This window comes from Leptodactylus fuscus, chromosome 10 (genome assembly GCF_031893055.1).
Source record: "Leptodactylus fuscus isolate aLepFus1 chromosome 10, aLepFus1.hap2, whole genome shotgun sequence".
NCBI classification, from domain to species: Eukaryota; Metazoa; Chordata; class Amphibia; order Anura; family Leptodactylidae; genus Leptodactylus; species Leptodactylus fuscus.
In genome coordinates, this window is record NC_134274.1 from 25,608,016 (window position 1) to 25,634,357 (window position 26,342).

The following is a 26,342-nucleotide window of genomic DNA, read 5'->3' on the forward strand; positions in this document are numbered from 1 at the left end:
GTACAAATCCTGGAGAAAGTATAAGGCCACCATCACACACTGCTGTTTTGCTGCTGTGGCATTGTCGGGGACATTGGCCTGTTTTTCTCAATGCAGAATGCAATCATTACAGGTATAGTTGTTGACAGTCCGTCTCGCCATGTATACTGGGGCACTACAGTATGTGTAACAGCTAGCAGCTAAGGGGGCCACACGTCTCAGGGTGGGAACTACTGGTGGAATGGGAGCTGAGCCCGATCCGGCCAATGTGCAGAGAATGAAGTGACACTGCCAGTGGCTGAGAGGGACTCCTTATCTGGGAGATTGGTCGGCATCAGACATTGGCAATCTGAAATTAATAACCTATCCTTGGGGTAGATCATAAATATCTATTAACCTAGAAAATCCCTTTAAGGGCCAGCTATTCTCCACTAGTTACTATTGTTATTTTACATTGTTGCATTTGTGTGCACTGAACATTGATACACTTACTTTAGCTTTACAGAGTCATAGAATATAATAGTATCATACAGATAACCACAATAGTAATCTATGCTGTAATGCAGGAGATCCCTGTATACGAGAAGGTCCAGGCTTCCTTATTACCATCATTGACAATCGCCTGATCTGTATGACTGATCCTGCATAAGTTGGTTTGAGCGTTTTAAGCAGTTGGTGCTGAGCAACAAGACACAAACATCCCAGGATTGTCTCCATATTGACGTGGTACAGTATTTGTTGCTTGGAAATTTCTGATTACAGTCCTAGACAGGCGTTGCACAATATAGATCAGTCCGGCCCTGTGGTGCGGTCAGGGATTCAGATGTGTTTAGGGTCTGCCAGGCAGGATTAACCTCAGCTAATGTTACATTAAATAAATAAATTTTATATATATATATATATATATATATATATATATATATATATATATATATATATATATATAATTCACAACATTCCAAAAAAAATTGTATTTTTTTTTAAACCTAAAGTTTTCATATTAAAAATAATTTAATTGTCCATGCCATATACCCAGCTCCTGCAATTTTCACTCTGCCCACTAAGCCTAAGACTGAGAATTGCCATTTCTGAAGGGGTTTTCATAGCAGCAGCCACCTCATTTACATCACAGACACGATAGACAGGTTCACAATAGATTTTGACACATTTATGAATAGGGAAGAAGCTACAGAAAGTACAGTGGTAGCAGATGCCATCGACCCTGGCAAGCCATTAAAGTCACATAAGATTTTCCACTATTCTAAATGGCACAGGTAGGGGACCCAGGAGCTTCAAGTTATGCCTCAGTCTATAAATGAGTATAAGGTGTTATAATGGCTGACACTTGTCTGGTAGGGACAATAGATGATGTTTCAGTTTATCTACTTTATTATTACGACGGGCATGCTCCATGTGACCCCTGAGGCCCAATTACAGGCCCCTGAAGTGACGTCTGGGGTACGTGACCTCACTCACAGGTGTATGAGCTGCAGAGAGGATGCTGTGGGCCGGCATTGACTGTCGTTGGCACCTTTATGACAGCCATTATGGTGTTCCAGAGCCCCGAACATCTCAAGAAGGCTGTGGGCCCTGTCACAACTCCATTAAGTAAGACAGTCATGTTTTCAATCTGAAACACACTGTAAAGCAAGACCATATAGCTGTATCCATAAAGTAGCCAATAAGCTGCAGTGTGAACTGACTTTATTAAGGCAGAAGCAGTCATACAATATTAACTCCCGCTATGCTGCTTCCTCTTGGGTGATGTAGTCACAGCTGGGATCTTTGTGGCACGGGTCCTAACCATTTTTCACCTGCAAGAAAGCATAGAGAAGATGAAAAGTGTTTTCCAGAAATAATCTGCTACCAGCGGTGACGTGATCCCTTACAAATGGAGAACATTACTGTTTGAGGGTCTGCACTAGTATTCTGGAGGATTGCACAATGTCAACTTTAATATTTTCCTGGGTGGCTGTAGGTGGCTATACGCGTTCTTTGTATGAATTAGTTATATAACCTCTTATATAAAAGCCGACACACAGCACCTCCACCGACCAGCTGTTTGAGCAGTCTACAGTATTTAGATGGATGCTGCAGTTTCTTCATTACGTACCAAGCACAATGCTGTACATCGTATACCAGTTCTCGGTGCTGTAGCTTAGGCCTGGTTCACATCTGCATTCAGGGAGGCGATATGGGGATCCCCCAGACGGAATACCGAATGCATTGACAAGCGGTGAGCTTATGAAAACACATAGACCCCATAGACTATAATGGGGTCCATGTGTTATCCGTGCGGTCTCCACACGAGTCATGCAGAGAGGAAAGTACTTCATGAACTACTTTATATAGGGAATATTCTATAGATATACACCATGTAGGAAACATCTGCTTCCACCTTCACTGTATACAATGGGTGGCCTTAGGGTCACTTTTGGTCCCCCTGACCACTGGGGGAGACCCAGAAGTCAGACACTTATCTCCTGTCCTGTCTCCTTACTGGGACAAGCCCTTAAAGCAGGCAGTTCTTCCTATATCAGACTACATTTGCAAACCATCAAAGCAACCACTGCCTAAGACCCAAAACCAAGGAATGCTGGGAAGTATCAGCCCTGAAGTCCATGTAATCGATCTGTGCCCTTTGATACTGTCTATAACTCCACTGGTGACAATATGGCTATTGTAAGCTAAGTATATGGCATACTACAGTCTATTCAAGCCTCTCATTTACACATTAAGATAAAACAGTCTGTACTGAAATACTGACCAATGCGATGTGCTAGAAGCTCAAACCGATCAGATCCAAAGAACATCTCTGGCTTTTCGTTTATATGAGCCACTATGGAGGGCATCCCAAAAATCTGCAAAAGCAAAGTAAACCAATAAGAATGATAAATAGTTCAATTATATGAACTTCAATAGGAAAGAACTTGCAGTACCCCTTCAGGCCACTGCACAGTGTATGGCGCTGTATTACTGTAGTACAGATCTCCTTGAACTAGCTGATCATCACACAGATACATAAACACAATACCATTAAAACATTATGCTTATTATTACCCCATAACCTAAAGCTTGATCTGTGTTTTCCCGGAGCTTATTTTTTACTTCGGGTGATGAGATTGTCGACAGTAATTTTTTACCCAAGTCTTCAGGAATTCCTGCTTTCTTAGCAGCCTGAACAAAACAAATGAATGAATGAATGAATGAATGAATAAATAAATTACATAAATAAATATTTAAAAGCCTGTACTATATAGTCAAGGGAAAAGAGAGAGACTGGACAAAGAGGGGGACTGGACAAAGAGAGAGACCGGGCCAGGAGAGAGACCGGGCCAGGAGAGAGACTGGACACAGAGGGAGACTGGACACAGAGGGAGACTGGACACAGAGGGAGACTGGACACAGAGGGAGACCGGGCCAGGAGGGAGACCGGGCCAGGAGGGAGACTGGACAAAGAGAGAGACCGGGCCAGGAGGGAGACTGGACAAAGAGAGAGACCGGGCCAGGAGGGAGACTGGACACAGAGGGAGACTGGACACAGAGGGAGACTGGACACAGAGGGAGACTGGACACAGAGGGAGACTGGACACAGAGGGAGACTGGACAAAGAGAGAGACCGGGCCAGGAGGGAGACTGGACAAAGAGAGAGACCGGGCCAGGAGGGAGACTGGACAAAGAGAGAGACCGGGCCAGGAGGGAGACTGGACACAGAGGGAGACTGGACACAGAGGGAGACTGGACACAGAGAGAGACCGGGCCAGGAGAGAGACTGGACACAGAGGGAGACTGGACACAGAGGGAGACTGGACAAAGAGAGAGACCGGGCCAGGAGGGAGACTGGACAAAGAGAGAGACCGGGCCAGGAGGGAGACTGGACACAGAGGGAGACTGGACACAGAGGGAGACTGGACAAAGAGAGAGACCGGGCCAGGAGGGAGACTGGACAAAGAGAGAGACCGGGCCAGGAGGGAGACTGGACACAGAGGGAGACTGGACACAGAGGGAGACTGGACACAGAGGGAGACTGGACACAGAGGGAGACTGGACACAGAGGGAGACTGGACACAGAGAGGGACTGGACAAAGACAGAAAGACTGGACAGAGAGAGAGAGAGAGAGAGAGAGAGAGAGAGAGAGACTGGACAAAGAGAGAGAGAGAGACTGGACAAAGAGAGAGAGAGAGACTGGACAAAGAGAGAGAGAGAGACTGGACAAAGAGAGAGAGAGAGAGACTGGACAAAGAGAGAGAGAGACTGGACAGTGGCTTCAGTGTCTGAAATACCAATAGGTTAACTATTAGCCTAAGAAATATTTCCAGTGACCTATGGTCCCATAATTCGACATGTATTCACACAACAGACTATATGCTTGAATTACTGCTGGTTTGCAATGGATTTGCCGGAATATTAACCCCATTGAATTCAGTAATCCTCAGCATCTCAGGCTGAAATAAGCGATTTGTTTGATAAGAGATTGTACAGACATATAAGATGTGAATTTGCATGAGGCCTCATTCTTACCTGGAGTATACTTTCTGGTTCTGTAATGTCTTTATCCTGCAAGAAGAAAATACAGGTAAAGCAAACAGAACCATTCACAAGTTAGATAATGCTATATATAGTCAACTAAATACAGTGTACATGCAAACAGATTGAAGGCAACGTCTTGCTTTTCAGTCTTAACCCCCCCCCCAAAAAAAAAAAACAAAAAAAACAAAACACTACATGTATTCCCTGACTATACAAATGTGTCCTTTCTCACCTCTCCTCTTGGCAGGACATGTGCACATGTATATGTAACAAGATGACTAGCTTTTCAAAATAACATTATTTGAGATATTCTGTGGAGAATAAATACTATATGTGTATATATGGCCACCCAGTGGTTGTATTGCAGACTGCAGCCTATCAAAGGTTTACAACAGTGTATTGGTTTCATGAAAAATCTGACTAACCAATTTGAACTAAGGTAAGACTGGACATATCGGCACAAGTGATGACATCAGTTTAACCAAAGGATAGGAAACCTTTGACACGCCATCTGTCCTATCATGCATACTTGCTCCGATTTTCTTGGCACTCCCACAGAAGTGAATGGAGCATGCTGGGAGTTGTAACCACTGCTGGGACCCCCACCCCAAATAACTACAGCAGTTGGTAATCTAAATTCGTTCCATACAGAAGAATAGAGTGGCAGCATGCCTGACTGCTAATCCATTTAGATGGGGGTACAAGGAAACCCCATTCTGATAATCAGGAGGGGTCCCAGCAGACAGAACTTGGCAGAATCCCTTTGAAACCGTGTTTTTGCAGAACAAAAAAGTAAATAAGAGTAATGTGAACAGAGTCTAATGGACAGAATGCTAAACCAACCTCAGACCAGATTCGCAGCCACAACTCCCTGGAGAGCTGCTCGAGGAACTCTGGATGTGACATCTGAACGGCCGTCACAAACCTCATGGCTGAGAGACTCCCTGAAAAGTGGGCCCAAATAGGTAAAAGAGCAAAATTACATTTTAAATAGATTTTAATATATTTACTAAATGACCAAGTCTTGTATGTAGAGACAATAAATAGGATACTGGACACTTATATAAAGTGTTACCACCAGTTATACAGGCACCAGATTACATAACTAAAGGGTCTACATCTCTGCAGGGGACCATACCTCTGGGCTTCATATAGGAAATGCAAAGACGACTCAGACGACCCCAGCACCGGCCCCTGAACACAACTTCAAGCCAAGGTAATGCAAAGATGTGATGCAGATCCAGCGTCACTGCAGTCAGACAGGTCGCAGCCACCTGTCCACATCGTTAACACTAACCTTTCTTAAGGATAACGTGAAAGAAATCACTTGGTTGTCGTAGAGGAACTTGATAAAATTCAGCCACCTTGTCCAAGTCTTGCATCATGTAAGTGAATTTCTTTGGAATCATGGCAGGTGGTGTGTTTGCTGTTTGAGAAAATACAAATGGCAGTTTAATATTACAAAGTAAATTTCGGCAGACCCTAATGACGGAGACCCATGTGCAGATGTGACCCTAGCCTAACACATTTTGTCCCCTTTCTGTGAATCCTGCATCTCTATTCTTTCCCTGGCTTCTGTATTGAGCGCGGTCTCTGGCTCTCACTGAGTGTGTATGGAGTACGCGCTATGTAAGATGTAGAGAACATGAGTATAGGGGAGGGTCACTTCAAATCCGCAGATAACCGCTTTATAAAGAGGACCTTTCATGTCTCCTGACAGTACTCGGAAGATATTAGGCGCAGGATTAATTGGAAAATAAGAGCATCCTCCGAGGTCCATGCGCCTGGACAGAAATCAGATTTCTGGTGTAAAATCTGACAAATGTGATAGGGATGATTCCAATAAAACCACCCCCAAGCCACCCCCCTTGAGGACAATTGCTTTTGGGACAAAAAAAAATCCATATTGAAGGTATTGTCAAACAGGCCTCTAGCTTAGGATGCCTTAGGACTTCTCTAACTACTTTTGAATGTTCAGTCATGGCAAAACAGAAACTTCTAAACAAAACGTCATTTGTCCTCTCAGCTCATGTAGACCCGTTGGAGATCCAAAAACCCGCCTTCTTACAAGCCTGGGAGTCGGAACTCCACATTACTCTCTCAGACGAGCAGGTACAACAAATCCTGTCGCATTCCCATGGCTTTTCTCCCTGTGTTCGCCTCCCAGAATCTCATTATAAGTTGTTGACTAGGTGGTACCGGACACCTGATTGGCTCCTCAGGCACAACCTAGCGGACAACTCGACCTGTTGGAGATGCGGATCCCAGGATGTTACCCTCCTCCATATTTGGTGGTCGTGCCCTAAGATACGAACCTTCTGGCTAGGGATTCAAGATGTGGTACGCAAACTTACCTCACCCACCTTTGAATTGACCGATACTATGGTCCTACTAGCGCTTCCATCCTCAACATACAAACCTTCCAGATCAAACCTCCTCTCATTCCTGATCTTGGCAGCGAATTCTCTTATTCCGTTGAACTGGCTGTCCCCTGTCCCCCCCACCTCGTCTGACTGACTAGAAAAAGTCAATCAAATTTCTAGGTTTGAAGAACTGACATCCTGGAAAAATAGATCCCACCACAAATTTGAGAAGTTGTGGTCTCCCTGGCGCCTGCTTTGGCCATAGGTCACGACCTATCCTCTCCGTCGTCCTTTCACCTTACTCTTCCCTCTCCCCCCCCTTTTTTTTTCCCTTTTTCTTTCAGCCTCTACTCTCGCCCCCCCCCCCTCTGCTCCTTTTCTCCCCTTCTCCCCTCCTCCTCTCCCTCAGAATAATGGTATAGTTGGCAAAGTCCACCATAGAAAGATTTACTCCTCTCTTTTTTTGAACCCCTACATGTTGTTCTCATGATGTTATGTTTAACACAATGTTCCCTTGTTTCATATGCTTATTTTAATTTTCTAAGCTCAATCTCTCATTGTCTTGTTAACTTGAAAAATCTTAATAAAAATATTAAAAAAAAAAAATAAAATTTGCAATTTTATAACCTCTGCAGTATTACTTACCAGTGGCACCTATTATTGCACCAAGGAATCCAGGGCGCAAATGAATGTCTACGTTCCATATGGTCTTATACCGTAATAGCACCTGAATAATAGTAATAATAAGAGCAGAATTCAATAGACGGCAGTAAAGGTCACATATACAAAATGTTACCTGCACCTTATTTGTGCAAAACATAGGCGAGATACTGGATTATTGTAGGTTTGGTTAAGTTGGACATGCAGTATCAATATCAATCCAAATTGAGATGTTTTGTTTCTTGCGGACTTACAAATCGCTATGAAAATGCTTATGACACTATACACATGGAGCACTAATACCGCTGTATACTGAGCCTTCATACATGACCTCTAAAGATGACCAGACCACTACATGGTGCAATATACAAGAATATCCAGAGTCACCGAGACCTCCGACTGTATTTACAGTGATTATATATATATATATATATATATATATATATATATATATATATATATAACACCGACACTGAAGCACAGAGAGAACTTTACTATCATAGTGCTCAACAGAACTATAGAAATAAATCTTGTAAACATCTACAAGTAGGATTATATCCATGTATATTCAGCCGTAGCAATATATTAAATGAGTGACTACTAACAATTCCCTGATATATTGTTACAATGAAGTTGCAACAGAAATAAAAGTCACCCAGGAAGTGTCTGAACATGTGCAATAGAACAGTATAGAGCGCACCGTATATTACGGGTACAATGCCCAAATATAAGCTCTCACCTCAAACCCCAGCCAGGCATAGGGGGAGACGACATCATAGAAGAGCTCCAGCACCTTCCCCTTAGACATGTCTGCAGCACTCACACTCCAAGAAGCATTGTGGGAAGAGTTTACTCCTTCCTCTACTACTCAGCTGACCTTGTCTGCAGACTAGAGAGAGTAAAGACTCGCACTGCCATCTACTGTTAGCTTTAATTATTGCACCTTGACAAATTCTCAAAATGATAGGGGGGGGGGGGGTGAATTTGTTGATAAAACAGGTGCAAATGATAGAGTCTGACTATTAAGATAAAGGTTCGGTGAAATTGCAAGTCTTGTGTTGAATCCAATCTTGTGAGCTGCATCTGTCACTAAATAGTTAAAAACGATGAGAAGAGACGCAAAAAGTGAGGATTGGTTTAAGCGAAGGGGACCCCAAACAGAAAACCAAAAGCATTTGCTTAGCAGTGTGTAGTGAAATCACACAGACCCCGTAGACTATAATGGAGTCCATATGCTCTCCACACGGTGAACGCACGGAATACGTGGACAGAAAAGTAAATAATGATCTACTTTCACGTCCGCATGATTTGTGTGGGCAGCACACGGAAAACACATGGACCCCATTATAGTCTATGGGGTCCATGTGCTTTCACTGCTAACCGCTAGCAAATGCGTTCGGTAGTCCATTTGGGGGGTCCCCATGCAGACTCACTGAATGGATTACCAAGCGCAAATGTGAACAAGGGGTCATGTAGCGAGCCACAGCCAAAATGCGCTGCAGAAAAGGCCATGGCAGAAACACAGCACAATTTTTCTGCAGTGTAAGGGTCAATGCACACTGAGTTTTTGTGTGCTGATTTTTGACGCTGAATTCGTTCCAGAATTTGCATGGAAAAAACACCTCCCCATAGAGTTCTATGGGCTCCGTTTGTTTGTTTTTTTCTACTCGCAGAATTTTTCAACAAGCAGAAAAGAAAAGCTTCCTTCAGGTAGATTCTGTCTGCAAAAACCACTGCAGTCAATGGGATACTGAAATTCCGCGGCTCAGAATTGGGTATGGAACTGGCAAAAACTGCGCGGCAAAACCGCATCATATAATGCATCCAAAAAACTCCAGGCATTTCTTTCCATGCGGAAAATTCCACGTCAAAATCAGCGCACAAAAACTCTGTGTGCATTTTTTTTTTAATGTGGATTGTGAGCCCCATATAGGGATCACAATGTACATTTATTTTCCTAGCAGTATGTCTTTGTAGATTGGGAGGAAATTCACACAAACACGGGGAGAACGTATAAACTCCTTACAGATGTGGTTCCTGGCAGGATTCAAACCCAGGACTCCAGCGCTGCAAGGCTGCAGTGCTAACCACTGAGCCGCCGTGTTGCCCCCCCAAAAAGACTCTGTGCGCATTGACCCTTATGTGGTTTTGCAGTAATGCCTAGCACACGTCACTAAATATTTCAGTGGCTTCAGCGAAGGACACGTGACATCACTTCCTGTGACGTCCCAGGGTCATTTGCCGAGGCCACAGATTGGCCTCATTAGTCACATGACCACTGAGCCCAATTAGCAGCTTCGGCAGTAGGGATCCCGGACGTCACAGGCGGCATGGAGTTTCACTTCAAGAAGACACCGGAGCACCAGGGACAGGGGTGTATGATTTTTTTATGTATCTTTTTCACCTTCCCCGGGCTAATTTGAAAATATTTTTTTTTTTGCTCAGAAAACCTCTTTAGGCCGGAACCCACGGGACGGAAACGCCGCGGGAAAAAAAAATCACAGCGTTTTACAGTAAGGGCAAAGTGGATGGGATTCTAGCAAATCTCATGGCCACTTTGCATTAACTGCAGTGCGGACAAGCTGAGATTTCCAAAACCGATGCAGCTTAAGGAGTCACAGCCTGTCAATTATATATACGGAAACGCAATTGTACTTCATAATGCAAAGGACGACTTTATAGCTTCATGAATGCAAAAAATACAGTAAACTGTGAATATATAAACTAGTTTTATTCAATAAGGCAGAAATGGTGAATTATAGATTATTAACCCATTATATTCCAGCTCTATAAAACCATCCATGAGTTCTCTTTACTGCCTGAAGATTCCAACATGAATACAGATTATTTATAACGTACATTCATTTAACAAGCGACGATCATAAGTCATTGTGCGGACACCTCATACGAATACTGTCATACAGTAGTAATAACTCCTATTATGCCGATTCCTTTATGATAAGGACGTCACAGCTGGGATTTTTGCGGCACCGGGCCCAACCATTTCTCACCTGCAAGAAAGCACAGAAAAGACATGAAGTGATATTTCTTGCCAGTGTTAAAGGTAACATGTCACCTTTAGGTTTAGATTCTTAATAGCAGATACTGATACTTTGTTTCCTGATCTGTTCTATCTTCATAAACATGATTATGGCGTTTGCCAGCTTTCCTGCATCTACGCTGATCCAAGTAACAGAACCGCGCCAGGGACATTTTCTGGTGACGATCTGTCTGTTTCCCGAAATGGATTGTCACTACTACTCTTCCACCATCTACTCCATCATACTTACCTTCCAGACTCCTCCCTATCTTCTGACTGCCGCGCACGTTCTTGTCTACACTCTGCTGGCGATAATCCGCCTCTGTGCAGGTCCCAAAGTAGAGATGGATCGTCGCTACAGAGCCGCGCTGGGACAAGAACACGCACCAGCAGTCAGAAAAGAAGGATGGGCGTCCCACAGGAGGAATAGAGGTAAGTATATAATGGGGTCGGGGGTTGAGCTGAGTATTTAGGGAAGGGCTAGTATTTGTGAGTAAGATAGCCAGGGAGGGGTGTATGAGAGGGAGGGAGAGAGGAAGTAGAGCGGGATTGAGGTGAGAGGTAACTAGCGGTAACTAGCGTGGAAGTTACAGATCAGGAAGCTGAACCTTGTAAACAAATGCAGAAGATGCCAGGAGCTCCCAGAGATCACTCAATACACGGCTAGAGATATATGGATGCATTTACTAATCCATTAATAGCACTGACAGACACTTTATAAAGAGAAAACCTTTTTTGCCCAGAATTTGAATTTTTTTTTTCAAATGCCGACTACAAAAATGTGCTACCTTTGTATCAAAGCAGCTTTCATATACACACTAATATATCCCCCCATGGACTTCTGTGAGAGAATGATGTGTACGAGTGGGAGGAGGCGAGTTGTGACCATCACCAATTGTGAATGGTGTAACCTGTGTTAGCTATATATAGTTGTTCTCTTTCAATGCAACTCTATCTGTGATAACTATGATGACAATATCTGTGATAACATACCGTTCCATAGTGACTACAAGACAGGACAGTATGGCGCTGGGAGGCAGGGACTCCTCCTATAATCCTAGAAGTCACTGCATACTGTACACTGATGTATACATGGATAGTATACTCTATTTTATCAAATATACTGAAATAAAAGCACACAAATACCGTAGTCTGTACTGAAATACTGACCCAGATAATGTGCAAGAAGCTCAAACCGATCAGATCCAAAGAACAACTCCGGCTTTCCGTTTATATGAGCCACTATGGAGGGCATCCCAAAAGCCTGCACAGCAAGGAGACAAATGAAATATAGTAAAGGTAAGACAAGGTGGATGACATATTGTGCAAAGGCTGTAAGAGGGCAGAATGATGACGTTCCCCAGTGCTGGCCTAGACTGTAGAGGCTGATGCTACATTTTGGTGCCCGCTTAAAGAGAGTCTTTCACCCCATTCACCAATTTGAGCTCATTTAACCCTTTAAAAGAAAACCCTCTGCTGAGAGTCTTTAAATGCACATTCCTGTTTGCAGAGGGCTAGGACATGACATGGAGAGGCTGCGGGGATTCTTTGGACATTTCACAAGTGCCAGTGATGGATGTCGGAATCCCTCCTGTCTTCTGATGATGACCAGGACAGTTCATCTATATATAATGTCTGGAGAACCCCTTTAAGTTCACAATCAGAGTAACAAAATGTAGCCTTTTGTATGTGCATGTTGTCTGAAAGCAACTCTGTGTCGGCCATATTAGCCGTCATTGCTCTAGTCATTTACTGTATTCTTGCAGTCACGTCTATCTGTATAACTTCTTTCCTCTTAGGTTTTATTCCGTCTGTGCCTGTACAATGTAAAATGGGATTTATCACCATTGACCACATTTTATTTATACATCAGGGACATATCAGACGAGCTTTTTGTTTCCATACAAATGGATTACTGCCATTCTGTAAAGATCTATGGCACAACAAGTTGTTCAGATGGAAGTCCCCACCACTTATTACTCTAACCCCAAACCCAAGATTATTACCCCATACGCCAAAGCTTTTTCTGTTGTCTCCTTGAGCTTGTTTTTGACTTCTGGCGAGGCAGTTGCGGACAGGAATTTCTTAGCCAAGTCTTCGGGTATTCCAGCTTTCTTAGCAGCCTAAACAAGGTTAAAAAAAATTGTTACTTGTATATACTGGGTTATCCTGACAGGTGCTGAACTATCTTGGCCCATCAGCCGTTAACTTAGGGTCTATTTTTGCACCACATTAGACAGTTTTACTCGATTTCAGAATGTGAATATCATTGTAGATACTTTGGGCTACCAAATGTTCACAGAACAGAACCCCTGTTGCAAATTCCTTTACAATGACTGACACGCTAAGGCTACATTCACATCTGGCACCGTTGCAGTGTCCACTGGAAAAAACCCTACATACAGGTCAACAACTATTCTAGCAGTCCGTCTCCCTGTTGTTCTGGTCCTAGACGGACTTCTAAAGTAAGTGCATATGCATGAGGCCTTATGCTTACCTCAAGCAGACTCTCGGGTTCGGTGATGTCTTTATCCTGTAAGAAGGAAATACAGTTAAACCCGACAAATAAAATAATACACATTATATACAGCTGAATATATACAAGTGTGGCGGATTCCTGTTCAGTTTATTCAATGACTTGATAGAATGTTAATGGATACATTTCTGATCTTGTGTTCCTTTGTAAGGCTACGTTCACACCAGCGTCCAAACTCTGTTTTCAACATTTTTCGAGCGGAAACCCAACAGGCCCCATTCTAGTCTATGGGGTCCATGGGTAACTGCTTTTCAAGTGGATTAGAATTCCGTTTTTTCTCCGAAAAACGTAAAGCCGGACGCTAGTTTAAACTTAGCTGAAGGAAAAAAAATTAAACAATAGAGTGAAACTAGTAATGTGAACAGGGCTTACATGTTACAGCAAATTATGTAACACCAACCTCAGACCAGATACGCAGCCACAACTGCCGGGAGACTCCCTCAACAAACTCAGGGTTTGTCATCTGAACCGCGGTCACAAGCCGCATGGCTGAAAGAGTCCCTGAAAAAAACGGCCCAAATAAAGTAACGGAGTATTACTAGTAGAGCTTTTAAAGGGGACTCAAAAAAACATGGCTGCTTTTTTTTTTCCAGAACAGCACCACACCTGTCCACAGGCTGAGTGTGGTATTGCAGTTCACTACCAATTATTTCAATGAAGCTGAGCTACATAACTAGACATATACCCATGGAAGTATTTAGACTGTTTCCTATAAAGGGCAGCCATGTTGTCTAATCTTGGATAATTCATGTTGTCTAATCTTGGATCACATAAATTAGATGACATTTTCCAGCACATTCTACAGATGCTCGATCGGTCCTTGATATGTTCCTCACACCATTCCTGAACCATCATTGCGACGTGGAGGGAATCATTATAGTGGTATGTGCCAAACTAACATACACAAGCCGGCCAGGAGTCAAGCAATATGGCAGAACATTGCACCACCCGACTAACCATATACTAACCTTTTTTAAGCATTACATTAAAGACATCACTTGGTTCTTTTAAAGGAACCTGATAATACTCGGTCAGCCTTCTCAAGTCCTTCCCCATGTAGGCACCTCGCTTTGGAACCAAGGCAGGGGGGGAATTACCTATGTGAGATAAGAAATGAGAGTCATTTCTACTTAAACATCAAAAACATCCTTCTGTTATGTTACTTGAGTACATGTGGAAAAAAACAGCTTTGAAGTATTTATGCTAATGAGACAGATGGTGCACTGGGGGCGGGGCTTCAGATCTAGGAGCACTGCTAGGATGGGTGATGTCATGATGATCATGATGATCCGAACAGCACGCTCCATAGAAACGAATGGATGCACCTGGTACTTCCGCTTTGACGTCGGCCGGCCGCTTAACCCACCGTGTGCCGGCTACGTCCATTCATTTCTATGCGAGTGTGCTGTTCGGATCGGCTGATCCGAACAATACTCGCTCATCTCTAGTCCTGACGATGGCTCAAAAAAAAAAAACGCAGCAAAATCTGCAACAAAAGAAACTGTGTTTGTGTAACATGGGGCCTTAATCTATAAGGGGCATAACAGCTTATACAGACAAGCTACTGTATCTGTTCTAGTGTTACATACCTGTTGCAGTCATTACTGCTGCAAGATACCCAGGGCGTAAATGAATGTCTACGTTCCATATATTCTTATATCGTAGGAGAACCTGTTATAAGAAAAAAATAATAATTCCATATAGTAAAAGTTCTATATAGAAAACTTTACTTGCAAATTCTGGTGCTGCATATCATGTTGTAGCCCATGTGCACAGGTAGGATAGTAAGGATCAGTGGCGCTGGGTTTGCGATGCCCTATCAATATACGTATACAGAAGCTGCGCTTTTCAGTAGTGTCAGTGATCCCTTACCTATAGGTTTACAACATACTAGCACATGGATATGGAGATTGTAGGGGACAGCATACAATCAGCTGTACGGGGCCCCTTCTGGTTCCTGTACTCTATAAAAGGGGGCTGGAAGCCGATAGCTCTGTGACCGGGCGCCAATACTGCCGCTCCCGTTTAAGCCAACAGGAGCTGAGCACCCAGCCACTATACAAGGCATGGAGCCATCAGATATGTATGGCCTATCCTAAGGATAGTGCATAAAAAGACTAAATCTTGTGCAACCCCTTTAAACAGATGCATCAAGTGTCAATATTACAGATGGCGCACTGCATTATCTATGTAGCTTGTACATTTAATACAGCTCCTGTTAGAAGAGCATGCTACGTAAACCGCACAATAGTGCACTACACAAATAGCGTACCATTCCATCTGTGATGTCGGTGCTTGCTATGTATCTCCTCCAACTGATGATAAACCCTACAAGTTACCAGGCCAGTACATGGTGTAGTGTGTATTTATAGAATAAGTGACACATATAGATATAAACAAACAGACAATACACAATAATAACACCGACACTCTGCAATAAACTTTACTACCATAGTGTTCAACAGGATAACTGACAAGGCTTGTATAAAATCTACAGCGCAGTATAGCGCCGGTATTACAGATATATAAATGTACACATAGCCACATGCGGGAATGCACTAAGAGCAACTCCTTAATATATTGTATATGAAATTGTAATAGCAGAGTCACTAGGAAGTGTCTGCACAGACCAGTACACGGCGCACCATGTGCTGCACTTACTATCCCCAAATTAAAGCTCTCACCTCAAACCCCAGCCAGGAATAGGGGGAGACGACATCATAGAAGAGCTCCAGCACCTTACGTGTAGACATGGCTGCTGCACTCACAATACAAGGAGCATTGTGGGAAGAGTTCACTCCCGCCCCTTGTATATGACCTTGTCTGCAGACTATAGAGAGGAAAGACTTGCACTGCCATCTATTGTTAGCTTTATTTATTGCACCCAGCTAACAAACACACAGGGTCACGTGTATAAGAGGGACAAGTATATGGGTGAAAGTTTAACATGTGTATGCATATCAATAGGTTTGAATAGGCTTTTATTCAAATACTAGAAGAAACTATATCTGAATATAGACATTATGAGGTCTAAAATGCACAAACTATGATATGTTACATAAGCTGTGGTCTAATATACAGTTATGCATCAGATAAATAGCGTCTAGAACAATATAGTTACGTTTATTATTGCACATCTATTTCCAAAAGCAAAAACAAGGGCATTAAAGGAGGAAGGAGTGGCAGAAGGACTTTAGTCAAAGGTAGAGACTTTACATCCAAAAGAGGGACACTTAGGAATGTTGTAGAAAATTTCTCATTTGCATTCGACACTGTGTTAGGACATGATGGCCTAGATTTACTAATAGACAGTGTAAACTTAGACAGTCTGAAAATACACCAGATTTATCACAGTGACTGATGCACTGTCTGTGTGTCACCAACCACAAGACCTATTATCACCTTCGGTTGACTCCAGTGACTTTGTGCACCTTCTCCTCCACCGGCACTCCTATGGCTAGATCTAGGACCACACATATGTTGTAAAATGAGATCCCCCAACCCACGTGGTAAGGTGGTTGCTGGTTGCTGAGTGGTGGTCTCTTAATTCACTTCTATGGGAGATCCAGAGAAAGGAGACTAACCATGCAGATGTGCGACCATTAGACTTAATTTTTTCTGTAGGCTGTAGATATTGGTGCTGTTACTTTCATCTACAAATAGAAGTGTATTATAAAGTGTATTATCAGCAACCCAAAGTAATGGAACCAATATCTTTAGAACTGGGCAAGCTAATAAAAAGGTATGAGATTATAAAAGCAGAAAATTCAGCTTAGGAGAACTAGTATAGGGGTATATAAAGCTCAGGTCAGAGAATGCGAAGGATCCTCTTTAAGCTCTGGGTCTCTATTGCCTGTGTACTGCAGTAGATTTGTCTCCTGCCATAGTCAGATTGGGGGAAATTGAGGGCACTAGACAAATGATCCGGGGCCTGTGCCCTCTAGGTTTTCAGGTTTTCAGCTACTGACTCCAATAGTACAATATGTCTTGAAAACCATTATTTATTGATGACTACTACCTTGGTTCCACACATCTGCAGCAGGACCCCGTCTACTATATGTCATGTATACTATTGATGTCTTGTTATGTGACAGAAGGGGGTTTGGGGTATCTCCAAGATCCAGGACCCTAGCTGTGACCCCCTATGGCCAAGACATTGGATCCTCCAGAACAGGGGTAGGGAACCTTTGGCTCTCCAGCTGCTGTGAAACTACAGCTCCCAGTATGCTCCATTCACTTCCATGGGAGTTCCCAGAACAGCAGAGCCAGTATGCATGCTGGGAGTTGTAGTTTTGCAACAGCTGGAGAGTCGTACGTTCCCTACCCCTGCTCCAGAAGAAATAATCCTATACTAAGCATGTAGGTACTTAGCCACTTTTTAAGATATCCTAAATTAAGCTGTTGTGTATATAGCTTACATCATAAGACTTGTCACTAGTCTCAACTAATAGGCTATTGTCCTTTGCAAGACTTTTGGGTCCAAAAATTCCTCTATGAGCAGATACATTGTGATTTTATTACTATGTATGCAAAATAAATGTAGAAACACCTGGCAATGCAACATAAAAAGCAAAGAACAGATTTGCAAGGTATAGTAAGCGTATCGGTGTCTCCTTAGGCCACTAATCCTCCTTGCCTAATGCAAATCTTCTGGGATGCCGGATCCAGTTTCTTGATTTGGATAGCATGGAAGGTGTTGTGAAACAAAATGCAAAAAAAAAAATTTGTTACCCAAGTCCAAGCTTATTGTGAATATGAGTTGTTGTTTATATGTTTCTGTATACAGTAGCTCTCAGCGAAGGGCGTATGGAAATCAGGAAGGGAATTCAATGTATGGATTTCACTCTGTTATCCAGTGCAGGGAGCGACTCTTGTATGAAGAACCTGCTTAACCGAATAAGAGGAATTTACTATCCCGTCTTCCCATCTATGCCAGTTTTGTGGGGTAGATGGATGCAAATGTGATGCATCTTTGACGCAAGGCCCTTTCTTGTACCAAAGATGTGCCACATTGTTCTTTCTGCACCCCCATTGCTGAAAGTGTGGTGGAGACCGAGATGGGAATATCTCAGCACAGCAAATTTACTAGAAGTCACACACTGGGTGTAATTTAGAATATCATGCCTTAGTGGAACATGGTATATAAGGTAACGTTCTTGCAGAATGTTTCATTATTGTAATAATTTTACAACAGTGACATCACAACGCCACATGACATCACACCGCATGAACTGAAAATGATGTACATGTATATAAAAATCTCAGACTATGGTAGTTATTAAAGGGTTTGTCCAGTTTCAGCAAATAGCTGTTATTGTTATTATGGTAAATTGCACAATTTTCCAATGTACTTTCTGTATCAGTTTCTCATGGTTTTGTAGATCTGCTTGCTGTCATTCATTATTTACTTACAGTAGATAAAAATCAGTTCATGATCAAGTCACGGACAGTCCATGATCATGTGATGTATTGTGCATGGTCATGTGATGTATGGTCCACGGTCATGTGATGTATGGTCCACGGTCATGTGATGAACACACATGTACACTCAGTGGCGTAAATAGGAATGGCGGGGCCCCATGGAGAACTTTTGACCCCCCCCCCCCCGACTGCATCCCCCTGCCTCCTGACTCTCCCCACCTCATCATTCCTGTATGCACTATTATGCCCCATAGTGGCTCCTGTACACAGTATTATGCCCCATCGTGGCCTTAGCACACAGTATGATGCCCCATAATGGCCCCTGCACTCAGTATTATGCCCCATCGTGGCCTTAGCACACAGTATGATGCCCCATAATGGCCCCTGCACACAGTATTATGCCCCATAATGGCCCCTGCACACAGTATTATGCCCCATAATGGCCCCTGCAACACAGTATTATACCCCATTGTGGCCTTTGCACACAGTATTGTGTCCCATTGTGGACACCCATGAACAATTATTATACTCTGAGGTCTTTTCAGACCGATGTATTAATTTTTCACAAACTGTTGACACACCAAAGACCTGTGAATGACCCCTTAGGGCTAGTTCACACTTAAGGTTAGTTCACATGTTGGCCGTCCGCGCGGGTTTTGACTCAGAGAGAGACGCAGCGAGCGGCGCTTATTTTTGCAAAAAAACACGCTGAAAAAAAACGTGCGATTTTCGCCTCCTATTCACTTCTATTGCTTTCTTCAGGCGGAAAATGCCTGAAGAAAGGTCATGTCGCTTCTTTTTTCTGCTAGCAGAAAAAAACCTAGCAAAAAAAAAAAGCTAGCAGAAAAAAAAGCTAGCTGTTCACATAGGGCTCCATTGTAAAGGGGCTGATTTTGAACCGAAATCCGCTGTCAAAATTAGCCTCTTTGCCCACGTGTGAACTATCCCTTTATCTCTGGTTATCAATCCCTATAAATGTATAAAGAGAAAATTCTATATTGTAAATTTCCCTATTGTATAGGAAGAATACAGTCAGTTCTGTCTGGTTCTGGCAAACCGGTTGTCAAAAATACATCTAAATCACTGAACCAGGGAGAAGTGCAGCCCCAATCCAGGTCTGCCAATGGTGAAGTACCACTGCATTACTTGTAGCCACAGGTGCTCCTCACCCCTTCAGCCCCATATAAATATGCTGCAATATTCAAAAAATTTTGCTCCGGTGACCGTGATCCAAAGTAACAAGGCGGCGCCCATGCAATTTGAAATGTATAAATGTTCATCTGACAACTAGATAACAGAGGTGCATTTTCATAATATTTTACTAAGAACCAAAACACACGTGACTTTATATTCTGTTTATTCCATACATACATATATACAAAAAAGTTAACTATCTATGGTATTCACATCTCTAGTAATGCCACTAGCTCTATACAAAGTTTAATGAAAGATATTGAATTCATAGTGTTACATGTACATGATACAAATATGTTGGATACGATTAAGAAACATTTGCTTCACTATTAGCAGTCTCCGTTCCAGATTTGATACCAAAAATCTCTCTTAAGGCATTACTTAGCTTTCTATTTCCTGTTATCAAAATGACAGCATTTATAACTGGAAAGCCTGAGACCACAATGAAACATAACGAAAAAAGCACAGTGCCTATCTCCGTCGTCTCATTGAATATTGTGCTAAGAGCCCCATAGAAAACTAAGTAGGATATCAGAAGGAGAGTCACGGTTCTGGCAGCAGATAAATGGGACCGGACTTTGCTACAGCCCGAACTTTCGCTGTTTTGTTTCATGCGCCTCATATGCAGGCACAGAGAAGAGATGAGGGTTCCCGCTGTGATAAAGATGACGGTAAAAGCAACTGCAGAAACCACTGTGTAGATCTGAAACAAGCACTTGCACCTGCTCTGGATACTCAGAGTAAAGTCCAATGTTCCATTACTTGAAGAGTTAGACACAGGATCAACGGTGGTCCTATAAATGTCCCAATAAGCAGGCAGTCCGACAGCCCAAGATAGAGCTACGCAGAAGGCAAGCAGCCAAGGCACCATTAATGGGAGCGTTGACTTAAGCTTATGGAAGCACGCTCCACTGAGACTGACAATCTTCACACAATAGTAGTAGCACAAACAGGTAGAGCAACAGAGACTGGAGAAAGCCAAAGAAGCCATCGTGGCCGATAGGACATTAATGACGGAGACTTGTGCGTAGATGACCAAAAACAAAAAGTAGAAAACCACATTGGCTAATACTGTTGCTTGGAGGAAGATATTGGAAAGCACAATGCAGGCGATAATAAGGTCACAAGGATTAAGTTCATGAGTCTTCAGCCAGTCAAGGAAATGAATGACCAGGATAAAAACGTTCTCGATGAATCCAATCAAAAATAAAACAGCATGTATGACCACTGCAAGAATAGGGTGTATGTCCGACATGGCGATCGATCTCTAGAGGATTACTGGCTCACAATGTTCATTACTCGGTCCATGCAAGTCATTTGGTATTTTAATCGAGCAGGCAGAAATTATTTCTTTCTCCTACGTGAAATTATCTTTCTCCTGTCATGCTATTAAATGAGACATCCTCTTTACAAATCAGGCGGTGAGCGTATACGTGACTATAATTCATGTCAGGCACTGTCTGTATTGCTATGCAATACCATGGACAACAATATGGAGACGCACAAATATTTGCATGTCAATCTCCTCTTGGTCGGGATACTTCCAGCTTCTGTTTGCCATATACAAATGACATGGTTCATCTGGATTTTGGTTCATCTGCGTTCTCCCATAGCACAGCAGCTATGGAAACACACAGTCAGTGTGTTGTTATTTGTTTGTAAGGTAGAAACTAAGAAGGTTAATGACCTCCCCACTTATACGTGACCACAAAAAGTAATCCATAGACTAGCACTAGAAGACCACTACTACGCATTCCTGCTTTATTCAATGGGTTTTCCATGTTGGCGAAGCAAAACCCCATTACAAAAAGGAGCTGTCCCTTATGTAATGTCTGAGTATAGAGATTCAGCATTCCTTAAAGCAGGGGCATTGGACTGGGGCCAACAGGTGAAGGTCCAAGCTGAATAGTAGCTGATCGGGTTCAGTAGTTAATGTATGTTTTCAACAATAAGATTTTTGCCTTTCCCTGGATCCACACTGTAGGGGATTGTAGGGTCATAGGTTGGACTTGATGGACTGATGTCTTCCAACCTCATCTACTATGTAACTATGTCCCTGGCTATAAGGTTTACCCCATTTTTATACAAAATAAATAAATAAATAAGGAAACAATAATTTCATATTATTTTCACCTTCCCTTGTGTTCAATAGAGTAGAGAGGTCAATGTCACTAACTAGTGAGGGGGCAATAGGGAGCTTTAGATTGTGTTGGAGGCACCCATGGGCATATATAGTATGGGGCACTAAGGACACTAAGGAGCTTTATACTGTTTGGGGGGCTTTAAAGGGGTTGTCCGGGATATAAAGGTATTAGATACTGTTGAGATATCCATAGGAGCTCTGTACTCTGTAGAGGTGGTGCCTGTAACTGCAGTCTCACTTGAATAGGAGCAGGGCTGTTTCCTGCCGTATACCTAGGATATGACTTCTGGCAGGAAAAACACCGAGTCGGGATGGGTGTTGGACCGCAACCAGTCTGATACTGACAACCTATCCACAGTATAATATTTTCCACAGTGGCCTCCACACAGTATAATATGCTCCACAGTATCAATTATGTTTAGGTCCTAGACAACCCCTTTAATACATTATATCTAGTTCATACTATTATATTGTTTCTATTATATTGTTTCTATTCCATATTTAGTGTTAGAAGTAGAACAGTTTTTCATTCCATTTATGTAATTTAGCTTTTTTAGAGCCTTTTATTTTTAAAACAGTAGCTACAATACACCTAGAATAATGCTAGAAATGCATGTTATTTTTTAACCAATGTATATGTACTTTTATTTAAATTGTTCATTTATATAATGACACAGATCGACAATTAGAAAACATAGCTCAGATTTACAAGGCGATAAGCTAATAATACAAATCAAATCAAATTACATAAAAGCATTTGAATAAGATGACACAAATTGAAGACCTATAAAAGTATGGACATGAACAAACATAAACTAAAGAACATAAACTAAACAAAACAAGCAGCAATCTATGTTTGTACATTACTTCTTCATGGTTAATAAAATGTGAGATACCTTTGTCTGGAGCCCCCTACCCTCTCCCTACAGCGTATTCTTGATAGAGACAGTTACGGGTGTTGCAGTGCTATCTCAGATACAACTTTAAGACCCACAACTGCAGTTGTCAAGAATATAGTGAGTGAGCAGCACAGTGCCCGGCATATAAACAATACTGGGGGCTGCGTGCTGTGGGAAATGGTTGATCTGCAGGGTCGTAACAGTCTAATAAATCTAAGAGCTCAGTGAAGGTCTAGCACCCAGGGTCCCTGCTAATCAACACTTTAAAGATACAATGGTGGTTTTGCGAGCACCATCACGCCTTCACTATTTACATTGCACAGTATCTAATTTATAATCACTATGTGATGTTATTACAGTTTGCAATAATAGTGCATGATTGCTATAAAACAGATGCATGTGATAGTGAAGGGCCCCCAAACAGTATAATATGCTGCACACTGACCCACACACAGTATAATATGCTCCACAGTGGTCAACACTCAGTATAATATACTCCACAGTGGCCCTCACACAGCATAATATGTTCCACAGTGGCCCCCACACAGTATAATATGCTCCACAGTGATCACCACACAGTATAATATGCTCCACAGGGGCCTCACACAGTATAATATGCTCCATAGTAGCCCCCAAACAGTTTAATATGCACCAAAGTGGCCCCTGAGCAGTATAATGTGCACCACAGTGGCCCTCACACAGTATAATATGCTCCACAGTGGTCACCACACAGTATAATATGCTCCACAGTGGCCCTTACACAGTATAATATTCTCCACAGTGACCCCACACAGTATAATATGTTCCACAGTGGCCCTCACACAGTATAATATGCTCCACAGTGGTTACTACACAGTATAATATGCTTTACAGTAATATGTTCCACAGTGGCCCTCACACAGTATAATAGGCTCCACAGTGGTTACTACACAGTATAATATGCTTTACAGTGGCCCTCACACAGTATAATATATTCCACAGTGGCCCCCACACAGTATGATATGCTCCACAGTGACCCTACATAATATAATATACTCCACAGTGATCCCCACACAGTATAATATGCTCCACAGTGCATATAACAACCGTGCTTTCCCCTACGACTACCGTGGTGGTCCTGGGTCCGGCCATTGCCAACTTGCCATAAGCCCCTACGGGCCCGGTTGCAGTTGCACCCCTACAGTTGCGATCGTTATCTCCCTGCAGCACAGTATTCAAACACACCTTTGAAAAAAAACATATACATAAAAAGTATCCCACACATTATACATTTTTAATAGCAGTCTAGGGCAGTATATGGAATATGTATCATATTGTGATGTTAGTCTTAGCTTGCACTTTTCTACGTTTACCGCCTTCCCTGACTGTAAAACATTGTAGATTATTACTGTAATCACTGATCATTGCTGGATGTGAGGTATCAATGAATATCAATATAAAACAACCATCAGTATATTAAACTATATACAGTAACTGCATTACCAAAGCATATAACTGTCATAATTGCATCTAATTAATAATTAATTAGTGGTAACAGTGACTTCTGTATTGCCTGCACTAGACTGCATACCAAGGAGTTTCTTCAAAGTATTTGTCAGTCTTCTGTTTCCAAAAATTAAAATAACAGAATTTATTGTCGGGAAAAAGGAAACAATAATTAGACAAAGAGTCATCGTTATGTCATCGGGAAAGCCATTGGGATTATATATTATAGTAAAAGAAGTATAGAAGATTAAGTAGAATATTAGTAGTAAAGTCACAGTTCTAGCCGCTGATAGATGAGTACTTATTTTAGAACTTCCCAAACCTTCATTGTTCTGTCTCATCCGCATCATGTGCTTGCACAGAGAGGTGATGATGGCCCCGGCGGTGAAGAAAATGATAACGAAAGCTATGGAAGCAACACCATTAAACAAATTAAACATGCAGTTACATCTACTGGCATATTTAGCAGATACCAATGTTGTTAGGTTCCCTGTAATATTAAGCGTAGTGAATGAAACATGCACGTATAAATCCCAGTAAGCTGGCATCCCAGCACACCAAGACAAGACCACCGAGAACGCTAGAAACCAGGGCACCAATGTTGAAAGCTTGGCCTTCAACTTGTAAAATAATGTTCCTCGGAGATTAACAATCTTCACAAAGTAGTAAAAACATAAACAGGTGGAGCACCAGAGGCTGGAGAATGAGTACGTAGCTTGCATCGCTATAACCATGTAGATCACCCAATCTAGGAAGTAGTAGTCCGGATATAAGAAGAACGTAATCTCTTGGAAGACAACCGATCCTTGAAGCAACATGTTGGAAATTCCAATTCCATTGAGGATAAGATTGCAAGGGTTAGGCTCTCGGGTTTGTAGCCAGTCTATAAGATGAACTATTAGGATGAAACCGTTCCCTAGTACACCCGTCACCAGAAATATGCAATGGACGAGCACATAAATAACACTACTAGATACCATGTCCGTGCTATTCAAAGTTTTATATTAAGATCCTTTAAAACTTAAGGTTTCTTAAGATTTTACTCGAATGTAGAACGTTGGAGATTTTGATTTCTGTTGATCTTGACAATAAATTTTTCAATGGGTAAAATCTTGGCTTGATGGAATCCAATGTTCTGTGTAGGTTCTTGATGATTCTCAAGTCTGTAGATTCCAAGATAAGGTTCATTTTTCAAAGCTCCTTGTTTAAAACCCATTCAATGACACCCGCTGGTTTACAAGGGCATCACAAAAATAACATATTTGCAAGTCAACAAAGTACCTGTCAATTGTTTTTCCATATTTCTTTTGAAGAATACAAATAACGTGGTCAAGAACATTTATCTTTACTTATGACACAAATACTCTTTACTGCCAAGCGCTTACTTGTACTTAGTCAATGTCACAAACAGTATTTCTCCAAGAGAATATTCTAGAAGGTCTGCCCTGTCAATGGTTATAGCTAGAGATATTCTAGGAGCAGTAGTGGGAGTTAGGAAACAATGTTCCATCTACTTCAAGATATACATTGAACACATTGCTAACGCAGTTGGACCAATATGCCTCTATTGTTTCATAGGTTGAGGCATCATTGACCCTTATAATTAAGATGCCAGGAAAACCCCTTTTGCCTTTTCCTTAGTGGTACATTGATTTGGAAAAAAGAGTGAGGTTACTGTACCAGGACACATACTGATTTACATACAGAATTACTGATACAGAATTGGTTTTGACCAGGCTTAGGGGTTGTCCAGAATAAGAATTATCCCCTAAACTAAACCCCCTCCTTCTAGTTTACTTCAATTAAAAAATAAAATTCTGATAATCCAGTGACGTTCCATTTCACCACTTCCAAAACGGAACTTCACCATTACTCTTCCCCCCTCCTCTATCACCATCAATACTTACCAAGTATCTTGTGTCTGGGGCATCTCCTCCCCTCTTCCTCTCAGCTAGTAGTGGGCAGAATAGGTTAGCTAGGAAGAGGGTGGAGAGGCTAGTAATGGGTGGGATTACTAGACTAGGGAGACGGGGAGGGTGGGAAGGGCTTGTGATGGGCGGGATCGCTAGGCTAGGGAGACAGGGAAGGGGC

At 42.2% G+C, this 26,342-nt stretch overlaps 3 protein-coding genes across 5 annotated transcripts; all 3 read right to left on the reverse strand.

Moving 5' to 3' along the window:
- Nucleotides 1-1,294: 1,294 nt before the first annotated feature.
- LOC142183190 (glutathione S-transferase kappa 1-like) lies at nt 1,295-15,923 on the reverse strand. 3 transcript variants are annotated; one of them, XM_075258132.1, is made up of 8 exons: nt 15,794-15,923; nt 7,519-7,600; nt 5,808-5,936; nt 5,354-5,454; nt 4,502-4,537; nt 3,040-3,156; nt 2,747-2,840; nt 1,295-1,793 (listed from the first exon to the last, which is right to left on the reverse strand). In XM_075258132.1, the coding sequence occupies exons 1-8, from the start codon at nt 15,860-15,862 to the stop codon at nt 1,750-1,752; spliced, it is 672 nt and encodes a 223-aa protein (XP_075114233.1). In that variant the 5' UTR covers nt 15,863-15,923; the 3' UTR covers nt 1,295-1,749. The 3 variants fall into 3 exon arrangements, with proteins under 3 accessions (XP_075114233.1, XP_075114232.1, XP_075114231.1); XM_075258131.1 differs by lacking the exon at nt 15,794-15,923 and adding an exon at nt 8,273-8,435 and having other exon boundaries at nt 1,296-1,793; XM_075258130.1 differs by lacking the exons at nt 1,295-1,793; nt 2,747-2,840; nt 3,040-3,156; ... (2 more) ...; nt 5,808-5,936; nt 7,519-7,600 and adding exons at nt 10,244-10,544; nt 11,744-11,837; nt 12,580-12,696; ... (2 more) ...; nt 14,078-14,206; nt 14,699-14,780 and having other exon boundaries at nt 15,794-15,914.
- A 4,108-nt stretch (nt 15,924-20,031) lies between these two features.
- On the reverse strand, nt 20,032-20,979 carry LOC142219148 (taste receptor type 2 member 39-like). Its single transcript, XM_075288115.1, has one exon. The coding sequence runs from the start codon at nt 20,977-20,979 to the stop codon at nt 20,032-20,034; it is 948 nt and encodes a 315-aa protein (XP_075144216.1).
- A 1,631-nt stretch (nt 20,980-22,610) lies between these two features.
- LOC142219149 (taste receptor type 2 member 8-like) lies at nt 22,611-25,231 on the reverse strand. Its single transcript, XM_075288116.1, has 2 exons — nt 24,574-25,231; nt 22,611-22,651 (listed from the first exon to the last, which is right to left on the reverse strand). The coding sequence occupies exons 1-2, from the start codon at nt 25,229-25,231 to the stop codon at nt 22,611-22,613; spliced, it is 699 nt and encodes a 232-aa protein (XP_075144217.1).
- Nucleotides 25,232-26,342: the final 1,111 nt, after the last annotated feature.

Excerpts from the sequence above, each read along its gene's own strand:
- LOC142183190 (XM_075258132.1), bottom strand. The coding sequence starts at position 15,862 with ATGTCTACACGTAAGGTGCTGGAGCTCTTCTATGATGTCGTCTCCCCC. Across the intron at positions 7,601-15,793 it reads ATTCCTGGCTGGGGTTTGAG|GTGCTATTACGGTATAAGAC; the intron begins GTGAGAGCTTTA and ends ACTATTATTCAG. Across the intron at positions 4,538-5,353 it reads GGCTGCGAATCTGGTCTGAG|GATAAAGACATTACAGAACC; the intron begins GTTGGTTTAGCA and ends TTCTTCTTGCAG.
- LOC142219148 (XM_075288115.1), bottom strand. The coding sequence starts at position 20,979 with ATGTCGGACATACACCCTATTCTTGCAGTGGTCATACATGCTGTTTTA.
- LOC142219149 (XM_075288116.1), bottom strand. The coding sequence starts at position 25,231 with ATGGTATCTAGTAGTGTTATTTATGTGCTCGTCCATTGCATATTTCTG. Across the intron at positions 22,652-24,573 it reads GATGAGACAGAACAATGAAG|GTCTTCAATTTGTGTCATCT; the intron begins GTTTGGGAAGTT and ends ATACTTTTATAG.